General features: G+C 42.8%; 1 protein-coding gene across 1 annotated transcript in view; it reads left to right on the forward strand.

Moving 5' to 3' along the window:
- The window catches only part of LOC124137104 (xaa-Pro aminopeptidase 1-like), a 33,414-nt gene extending 23,654 nt beyond the window's left edge, over positions 1 to 9,760 (forward strand). The window contains exons 13-21 of the mRNA XM_046503265.2: positions 467 to 517; positions 1,131 to 1,192; positions 2,364 to 2,513; positions 3,031 to 3,091; positions 3,450 to 3,519; positions 5,494 to 5,676; positions 6,612 to 6,688; positions 7,348 to 7,446; positions 7,935 to 9,760. Coding sequence (XP_046359221.2) covers positions 467 to 517; positions 1,131 to 1,192; positions 2,364 to 2,513; positions 3,031 to 3,091; positions 3,450 to 3,519; positions 5,494 to 5,676; positions 6,612 to 6,688; positions 7,348 to 7,446; positions 7,935 to 8,129 — 948 coding nt within the window. The 3' untranslated portion in view covers positions 8,130 to 9,760. The remainder of the gene's footprint in view (positions 1 to 466; positions 518 to 1,130; positions 1,193 to 2,363; positions 2,514 to 3,030; positions 3,092 to 3,449; positions 3,520 to 5,493; positions 5,677 to 6,611; positions 6,689 to 7,347; positions 7,447 to 7,934) is intronic.
- Positions 9,761 to 11,279: the final 1,519 nt, after the last annotated feature.

Raw genomic sequence — 11,279 nt, forward strand, 5'->3', positions numbered from 1 at the left:
ATTCTCTACAATGCCTGCAATGGAGAGCCTGATCCGCCCGCAAGTTGTATAAGTGCTGCTGTTGATACTAGTATACACATTGAGTAAGGTACATGTAGACATGCTTCCTGTCATGGCTGTGATGCTGCCACTAACATGCACCTTGTTGTCCGGAGTAGAATAGGTCTTCAGCAACCCATGCTTGCAGTAAAAGGCGACTATGCTTGTCGTAAGAGGCGACCTACGGGATCGGGTGGTCAGGCTCGCTGACTTGGTTGATGCATGTCATCGTATCCCAATTGCGTTCATCGATGCTCGTGATGTCAATCACTGGATTGTCTGGTCCAGACTCGATTATTTACAGACCGCCATCATATAGCTGTAATATTGCTGAGTACGGCGTTAAACAACAAACAAACAAACAAACAAACAAACAAACAAACAACAGAGTTACCGAAAATTTTACATGAACGCTTTGTTTGTTCAGATTCGAGATGCTGTTGCCCTTATCAACTTTTTGGAGAGATTGGAACGAGAGGTAACGTAGTATATATTACATGTAACATGTCAGTACTATCATATAGGGGCGGTGGGGTAACCTAGTGGTTAAAGCGTTCGCTCGCCACGCCAAAGACCGTGGTTCGATTTCCCACATGGTGACATTGTGTGAAGCCCATTTCTGGTGTCCCCCGCCGTGATATTGCTGGAATATTGCTAAAATATTGCTAAAGCGGCGTAGAAACCATCCTCACTCACTCACTTCCATATGGCTGTCTCATTCAGTGGTCTATGAGAAGTGTTCATGGTGGCTCCTCGGGTGGTGTAGTAGCGTACTAGTTAAAGCCCCGGGTTCGATTCCCCACATGGATACAATGTGTGAAGCTGCAATGGAGCTAAACCAGGCGTAAAGCGTCGATCTCATGTTAAGGAAGGATGGATCTCTAAAAATGTTTCTATTATCCGAAATGACTTCTACAGGGTTCTGTATGTATTACAGTGGGAATTATGAATTCATGTTTAATTGCGAATTGTGATATAAACATGTGATACTGTAAGCGAATATCTCAATGATTATGTGAGACATCTCTTTTTACCATGACGACGGTGTGATGAGATATGACATATGAGATATGACTGATTCCATATATCAGGTGAAGGCAGGACAGCCGTGGACGGAGGTGAAGGCGGCTGTGGAACTGAAGAAAGAGAGATTGTGAGTACAGGAATGACATACGAAATGCTGATGCTGATGCTGATGTTAGAAATAAGGATGTCGATGACCATAAACATGTAAATGGTTGCAGTTATAATCACAATGCCAATGACGATCATGGTGATAGTGAGGACGATGATTATATTGCGCATGATGATGATGATGATGATATAATCACAATTCGGATGATAGTGATTACAATGTTGGGAATGATGATGTATAGCGCATGATGATGATGGTGATGATGATGATGATGATTTTGATGATGATGATGATGATGATGATGATGATTTTGGGAGCTGATGTTGATGTTCGGTCTGTTGTTTGTGGTGAAGATTTTGCGGCGATATTGATGCCTGGAGTGATGGTGATATCACAGTGACTATATTTATATTAAGTAAATAGTGATGTAATATTGAAGGTATTCTCATTATGACCAGGTCTTTAACGCTGATGAGGTGACTTTTGTGAAGATATGATGACATTTCCAGTGAGTGAGTTAACATGTTACGTCGCATCGGCATTATTTCAGCCATATAGCGACGTTTTGACACTTCTATAGAAGGTCGCGTCTGGTGAACTTTCTAATCACCCAATCAGCCTTCGAGGCTTCTAAATTCTCGGTACCAGTGAATTATCCACTTATCTGATTTCTGTATCTCGAAAACGAAATTAATCTGCTTGTTCCGAGTGTAAACGATAACTTCCGCGCCATAATATCGTTGTGGATCTTTCATTCACCCTGTCGTATCTGGGCGCTGTGGCATCAACACCCAAAAGGGAGAACTTTTGAAGGAATATGTGTATTCTGTGTGGTTTTGTTTTTGTTAAAATTCAAAATTTCCGAATCGAAGTGGTTGAAAAATGCCGAAAAATGCTGAAAGCCGAATCGTTTCAGAAAGCTGACACCTGATTGGCCCAAGACCTCACGTTTCCTTCATTTTGATTGGGCAATTAAAGATCGCTCAGGATTCACCTGAGAGCTGAGGGAAGAGAGGACTTGTAAAAAGAGTAAAAGTTGTGACTTTAATGAGATTGTAATGAACGTTGTTTAGCATTGTCGTCCTAATATACGTCACGTAATTTCAGAAAAAACCCAAATAAGCATGAAAATCGGTATTTACTGTTTTGTATTTTTAAAGCAATGTTAAAAGAATATATAATGTTCCAGCAAGCAGGAATTGAACCGTGGACTAAGTTTCCCCACCATAGCCGGATCAGGATCTAACGGCGCCATCATCCACTACCGCCCCACCAACGTCACAGACAAACAGATCACCACGTCTGACATGTTCCTTCTTGACTCGGGCGGGCAATATCTGTAAGAGATCATAATGTTCAGCGTTTTTCGTTTGGTTTCGTTTCTTTGTTGTTCCCTTCGATGCTATATGGCTGAACTATTGCCGATGCGACGTCAAATATAAACTCACTCACTCACTGATTCCTGTGTTACTCAGTTTGTAAGTGGGAAAGTCTATGTTTTGATAAGCGTATTATTTGAGATAATAATTAAAGTTGAGGTGAAGTGAAAGTAGGGTTTATCGTTCACTTATAAAGTTACCTGCATGCACGTGCGTGTGTAAGAATAGGACTTCTGCAACCCATGCTTGCCGTAAAAGGCGACTATGCTTGTCGTAAGAGGCGATTAATGGGGTCGAGTGGACAGGCTCGCTGACTTCGTTGATGCATATCATCGTATTACCAATTGCGTGGATCGATGCTTATGATATCCATCTTTGGATTGTCTGGTCCAGACTCGATTATTAACAAACCGCCACCATATGGCTGGAATATTGCTGAGTGACTTCTTATGATTGTATACGTTCTTTCTTTCGTAGGGACGGCACCACCGACGTGACCAGAACGCTTCACTTTGGACAACCTTCAGACTACGAAAAGGTAAAAAAAGCTCTATGGTGAATTATATTTCAAGCTGTTTGGATTTTTCCATACTTGGGTAAATTTTGCAGCAAGAAGAAGGACATAGAGGAGACGACACACCCAGTCTACCCATAGCATTATTCCACGCAGGTGGCCAAGTAGTCTTAAAGGGAATCTTGATTCAAACACCGGACCAACGGATCCAGGCCAAGGACCACAATTGCTCTACCACTGGCCCGCATTTTGTCTGTCATCAAAACTGTTTGGCTGCTGCCATTGATAGTCAAATATATGATGTTGTTTCTGTGTGTACTGGTATAATGATAGGTCAACGAAATGTTTAGGAAATCATACCGGTGTTTGTGTTGTTCCCCAGGAGTGCTACACTCGAGTACTTATGGGACATATCGACCTCGCTCTGCTCAAGTGGCCTAAAGGGCTCTACGGTGAGTATTCCACCCTGAGACACACTGCTGGTGCACGGTGTATGTTCGAACAGTTACAGGGTGTAGAGTAAACTTGTCGTCCATTTTGTGACGATGTTGTGCCGAGTCCTGTCCCTTAACGCTTTTATCCCGTTGGCCTCGACAATCCAGTAAAAACTATTCTGTTCTATCTTGATGGATACCCTGGACCTATTCGCCACTATATCTTGGTTTCGGAAAAAGCATTACTCTATTTCTATCTCGCCTTTTTTTTAGCACACATTGCCTCTCGCTCATGCGAGTAATTTGATTCGACGGTTATGTTAAGCTTGATGCCATATGAACGGAGCTATGGTGGCGAATGGGTCCAAAGTATTACTCATTACATTTTACATCGCAATTGTCAATAACCCAGCAATATCACTGCGGGGATACATCATATTTATCCAGCCTTTCTGGTATGTTGCACCGTGTCCACATCTAAATGCAAGTGACAAACCCTTTCCATAACCATAAGAAATATCTGTTAAAACAGTAACCATTGTAGGATTCCGACTATATCTATGCAGAGCTCCAGATAAGCTTTTGGTGTTGTGGGTATTTTACCCATGCATTTTAAAATCATTGGGTATCAGTAATTCTACCTGCGTATTCAAATTTCTGTTACCCACTAGTTTTTACACATGTGGGTATTTAAGTTAAATATTTAAAAACACTATTCATCTGGTCCCTGCAAACTGGTGTCGTGTGGGTTCGAGAGCTTTATAGGACTCAAAAATACCACGATACTTCCACAAGAAAGTGTGATGGCAAATGATCATGATGTAACTGTCATCGTGGAGTTTGGCAAGGTTGACGGAATGCCCCTTTATAATTTCAAAATAAGTTGCTGATTTGCTAATCGAATACGCAGGGTTACTTCGCAATATTTTGATGATACGCACAAGTTTTATTTTTGTAGCGTATCTGTAATGTTCGTTGCGTATTTGATACGCTTGGATTATATTTTACTGTGTATTTCTGCATTTCTGATGCGTATTTCACGCAGATACGCAGCTTATCTGGAGCTCTGTCTATGCATATGTTTCTTAATCACTAGCCGATAGTAATAATACCAAATTCGCGAAAAAAGAGGATACCCTTCTCCACCTGTCGCACCCATCACAAACACATGCAAAGGCATGAAACGAACAAGGGATTATGTGGTACAAGTCAAAATCAGGAATTGAATCGGACATAAATTTTGTCAATAAAATATTGAATGCTGTAACCCAGATCAATCAACTTTTGAGCAAGAGTGGTGTGATGCTCTTTGAGATGTTCCTGGAAGGAGCATTTTCGATATCACATCAAAAGTTGTTAAATGTGGATGTGATGGTGATGGAGATAGAGATGGAGATGGTCGTGTGTTAATGTTGTCATCAAACGGTAAATAGTTACTCCAATAGTTTCAAGATAAGTATTTTGAAATTCTGGAGAAAATGTTTTCTCTTAAATAGGAAACATAATAACAACATGTAGTAATGTTTTAAATTACTTTTGACACATGAAAAAGAAGAAGAAACGTTATGTTTCAGGTTTATGGTTTTTAAGCATACGGGACATTACAGGGGAGAGAGGAAAATATACCCCGGTTCTTTTAATTTTTATTTTTTTTCAAATTCACTCTGGAAACTGACTTGTTCAGAATGCAGTCCACTTTCTGGGGCCCAATTCCAGTCGGGGCATCTACGTTGTTAGAAGTACCGCCATCTCTTGTTATCTTGGTAATCGTCAATGAATGCCCCAAATAACATTGGGTAATAAGTGGTTTGTGGTTCTCCCCTTTTAAGTCCATGTTAAACCTAAGATGTAAAATAATGTGTTCATGTATTCTTTTAAATTGTGCAAGGATTAAAAATCGTATCTTCAACAGCATCTACCAACAGTGAAAAATTATACGTGTCCGATGTGCGACACGACCACTTGTTGAGGATGGGCTGATCTCTGTTACAGGGCGTGAGATTGATGCTATCGCCCGGGCCCCCCTCTGGGAGGCAGGTCTGCGGTACCTGCACGGCACGGGGCACGGGATCGGGGCCTTCCTCAGCGTCCACGAGGGGCCGGGCAGAATCTCCCTGTCCCACAACGTCAACCCCAGTGATGAGGCGTTAGAGGAGCACATGTATTTCTCAGATGGTAAGTGGAGAGGTGGGATAGTCTGGTTGACAAGACGTTCGAATGTCACGCTGTTTCCCCAGAAGGATTGTTGGTGTCCCTTTATTAATTAAAACGGCGCAAACCATACTTACATAGATGGCGTGTTGCGGGCGGTGGGCAAACAAACAAACCATACCCACACTCATGGATATTACCAAAGTCGTAGACATCTGCGACCTGCGTTTTTTTGGGCGTGATTGTTCCGCTTTCCATACTGGTCATTTCTGTCATCCCAACCCGGTCAGTATGATGTTACCCAGGTAGGAGTTGCCTAAACTGACCGTCCCTGTACTGTTGCAAACAGCGACACCATGAACATCACTGTATGTCCATCCTGCGTGTACCATCATCCTGAGGATAGTACCCCCAGCTAAGAGCCGACCTATTGAAGATCGGTGGTTACAATGTGAATTCATACCCCGACGGCATGGAACAATTCTAGTATGTATGTAAAATGTAAACAATTACAAACACTCCCGATGGATTGGCAGAAACTGTAACCATGAGGGACAAACCCGTGGGCCCTCCCCGAGTGTTTAATTTTTGTGTCAACATTTGCCAATACTCTTGTTTCCAGCACACTTTCCTTGAACCCTAAGAAACGGACGTAAAATATCTATTGCTGGCGTACATGGACCGGAGCGTCTTATAAACAGCATTATGGTTTATTAGTCTCTGTGGCGTAACGTTTCACTTACTGGTTAAAATATGAAGATTGCAAGTTCGATCCCACTGAATTATAAGTAGCTGACTTTGTCATTTCGTTTCATATCCTTAAAGCCAGCATTATAATGCGTCTTCTGTAAACTCTCTTCAGGTGCAAATTATATGTCTAACGAGGCTACAGTGATACATTTAACTGTGAGTAAAGGTTCTGTTGTAACTCTTCTTCCAATTTATTTCATGTTTTACAGAGCCTGGTTACTACGAGGACGGCCAATTCGGTATTCGTCTGGAGACCATTGTCACAATAGAACTTGCACAGACAGCGGTAAGGAAAATAGTTCTTGGGTAGGGTAGTTCTTGGTTCTTCGGCTTCGACTCAGACTAAAGAGTGGGTTATTATTGGCGTCAATTAAATTCCAGGGGCACGAGTGGCCATGTCCTCTGAGGCAATTCGCTGTGCAGAGTTGCGTTGCCTGGGCATGTCAGAAACCTATGATCGTGGGTTCGAATTCCGGTTTGCCCCGATAATGTGTCAAGGTTCGCGGCACCATACCCGTGCTCGTGGGTTTCACAAACAGACCTGCATCACTTCGGGCTTTCCTACTACGTGAGCTAACACGCAGCGATATAACTGGAAGCGGCGTTAAACCTGACTCACTCACTCACTCACTCACTCAATCACTCACTCGGGTCTCTAATGCTGTGATATATTGGTGAATGATAATGACTGCTTCCTGGAAATGTACCCTTTGCATGACTGTAGAATTAGGGTTTTGAGTTGCCGCTGTGCCAGCATTAAAATGAATAGGCCCCGAGGCTCTCGAATAGACGCCAAGTCAACGGACGGGGCGAAACTGATAGACGACCAGGCGTCTATAGAGGAAATGCGGTAAATACATTTTGTTACTGTTATATATGGGTACATATATTGCTGATGTTTTGAAATTATAATCCTTGAAATATGTTTCATTTATTTAATTACAGCATCCATTCCCCAACTCAGTGTTCTTGGGATTCAAACCCGTCACATTGGTGCCGTATGAACCAAATCTGATCAATTTTGACATGCTTGGGCCAAAACAGGTGAGATATGATGGAACTGGCTAATTCTCGTCTAATGTTACGTCGCTTTTGTATATTTTGAACCTCTACAGTAAAATAAATACTGGTACAGTAAACGACGTTTTTTTACGAACACGCTTATAACGAACTGACCGATAAAACAAACTTATTTTTAGTCCCGACCATTTGTTGTATAAAGGCTGTATATATCCTTATAACGAACTACGGTTATTACCAACTAAAATTAGTGGTCCCTTCGAGTTCGTTTTAACCGTAGTTTACTGTAATATAGTTTCCACAACATCGATGATTAACATTGTAACATGCTGATCGTTGTATACAACAAAAATGAAAACGTTTTATACAACACTAATCATGTTTGTAAATACGTTCTACAACGCGGATACCTATTTTATACAAAAATAATCCGTGTTACATTACACAACGATACGAAGTTTATGTCTTCAGTATTTCGAATGACTTTCACCAAACACACCTCGGTGTTGCAGATCAAGTGGCTCAATGACTACCACAAACGTGTTGAGCAGGAGGTTGGACCAAAGCTGAGTGGAGCTGCACTGCAGTGGGTGAAGGCAAGAACCCTGTCCATATCTAACCAGAGTACGAGCTCCGCCACGACGTATGCTCCCACTGCGCTGCTCATGATGGGGGCTGCCGTATTGTCGGTGATGTCATTGCGATGAATCCAGTCATTTTCAGTTTGAAGATAGTTTGCCCTGGTTATTTAGAATATTTTGATTTCGTTAACCGCGATTCTCATGATATACATACTAGTATCACTTTCTTAGACTAGCTGAACGCTGTAAGCCACTCACACGTTCATCCCCGTCCCCGTCGTGTGCCGGTGACAGTGGAGGGTCCCAGGAGGTGTGAACGCGGATGCCGCCTATATACGGTCCGCCTGTATACGGTCGGGGTGAAACCAAGACATGTAAACATGCTATTTCTGTAAGTTACGAGTAAATGCTGTCAACTGGTAGTATTGGGTTCAAATTCAGATTTCAAAATAAATTTCAATAATTTTTTTCATTTTTTATACTGGGAATTATGACCCGGTCCTACTATAAAATCTAATACTCGTAGTTGTTTGTTTGTTTAACGCCGCACTCAGCAATATTCCAGCTATATGACAGCGGTCTGTAAATAATCGAGTCTGGACCAGACAATCCATTAATTGACATCATAAGCATCGATCCACGCAATTGGGATACGATGACATGCATCAACCAAATCAGCGAGCCTGACCACCCGATCCCGTTAGTCGGCTCTTACGACAAGCATAGTCGCCTTTTACGGCAAGCATGGGTTGCTGAAGACATATTCTACCCCGGATCTTCACGGGTCCCTGATACTCGTATTCTCGCGATCGTCCTAATTATGTACACCTTTACTCCGCCGTTGTAGATATACGATGACGTGTCGTGCAGTAGCTTACCAGTTTCTTGTTTTCGATTGTACGAACATATATGCTACTGTTTGCAGTATTAACAATAAATGCCCCAATATTTAAGGGATCCTCTTTAATTATTGGAGAAGTATTTAGACATGTTGAAGATGTTTGTTTAAAAATAAAATAAAATAAATCTAGACTAGTTTAAATATGATAGTAAGTAAAATAATAGGAATCCACTTGTGCCTTACGTTCATTTCCTGCTTAAACAAGTATGCAATTTTACCTCTTTGCCTTTGACTTCATATCATGCACCACTACAATGTCTTCATTTCGCCATGATATAGGGTATTATGGCATAGGCTGACCACAGTCGAACTTTGGTTACTGTTCGGGCGTACATCAAGTACCTTTGAAATTATCAGAGAATACCGGCTTGACATTAATGACACGGTGACACAATGGCATAATGATACACCTATGAGCTGCAATAACCTATCTGGAAAGAATAATATGACGGCATTTGTTCGAGTAGTTACATACCCTAGATCTATAACATTGTCACAATGAATCTTTACGGGGTCGCCACGAACAAGAACCTTTATTGAATAAAATCTCAAACTCAGCTTTATTTTAATAGATTTGCTTAGGTATATTAAATTCTTCGTTGAATCCCACGTACATCTTCTTAACTCTACCTACAAGGTTCCAAAGAGTGTTTTAATTACTGTTGCCTTGCAATATACAACCATGAGACGTGTGTGGAATAATCAGAAGGCTGCTGTATGTGGTGTACATTCATACCAGATTGTTGTAGAATGTTGTTTATATTTGTGAATTCTAAACAGAAACGGTATAATTTGTATGATTCCATGTTTATTTTTGTATGGAAATCTTGTATTGAATAAAAACTTTATGCCTGTTCATGATGGTTTCTGTGCATCGAAAACACTGAACGCTGAGTACGGTGCGAGGAAACCGGTCGTCAGCAACAGATCTGTCAGTCACCACACACCCGCACTCCACACAACACACGCACTCCACACCAGACACCCGCACACCACGCCACACACACACATACAACACACACGCACACCACACCTCACACCCGCACACCACGCCACACACACGCACAACGCACTCCACACACACGCACTCCACACCACACACGCACACCACACACCTAACCATACCACACCACACACGCACACCGCACACTACGCCTCACACACGCACTCCACACCACAAACCCGCACACCACACCACACACGCACACCACACACACGCACTCCACACCACCCATACGCACTCCACACACACGCACACCACAAAGACGCACTCCACACCACACACGCACACCACACACACGCACTCCACACCACACATACGCACTCCACAAAGACGCACTCCACTCCAGACACCCGCACACCACACCACAAAGACGCACTCCACGCCACGCACACCACAAAGACGCACTCCACGCCACACACACCCGCACACCACACACACGTACACCACACCACACCCACGTACACCACGCACACCACAAAGACGCACTCCGCGCCACGTACACCACACCACACCCACGTACACCACACACACGCACACTATTGACACCCACTCCATGCACACAACACCACGCACACCACAAAGACGCACTCCACGCCACACACACCCGCACACCACACACACGTACACCACACCACACCCACGTACACCACACACACGCACACTATTGACACCCACTCCATGCACACAACATCACACACACCACACCACACACACGCACGAGTCTTAGGTTATATCCAGGGCAGAATAGCTTATGTCCATCTGGAAGTTACAACGTATGACCTGGCTGGCTATGTGTCATAGTACCGGGGAGACACCGCATTTGTGTTGTCTGCCGGAAGGTCGGTTGTTCGATCCCTGGTCCGGGTCGTGCCAAACGTTATGAAATAGTACTCATTGCCACCCTGCCTAGCGCTCTGCTTGGAGTCGGTTTAGAACTGCGACTGGGTATCTTTTGTATCACTATAAAACCGGAATAGTACAAGCAGCCACGCACATACACAAACAAACCTGAACGTGAGGCTAAACCCAAGTTCACCTCATCTCTTTTTTTTGAAAGGCGGTCGTAATACAGACGTTATACTGCTGACCTCGATGTAAAACAACCCAATCACCGACTAGTGTATGTCAAGCCTCTATGTATAGGGCGGTTGCTACAATTTAGTTTCTATCCATTGACCCGGAAATGACCGTACTTGAGACAAACCCTGGATCTTGGGACTGCCTGTCACGGGTCTGATTTTTGTGATTTTTATCGATTTAAACTGCAAAAGCAATGATCTGCTAACAATAATATAAATCAATTTTTCCATCTAAGTAGTTATGTTCATTCAGTACCTTTTGCTAATGATCACACTATATTGGATTTTGAATA

Source organism: Haliotis rufescens, unplaced genomic scaffold, assembly GCF_023055435.1.
Source record: "Haliotis rufescens isolate VD_foot unplaced genomic scaffold, xgHalRufe1.0.p SCAF_5, whole genome shotgun sequence".
NCBI lineage: Eukaryota > Metazoa > Mollusca > Gastropoda > Lepetellida > Haliotidae > Haliotis > Haliotis rufescens.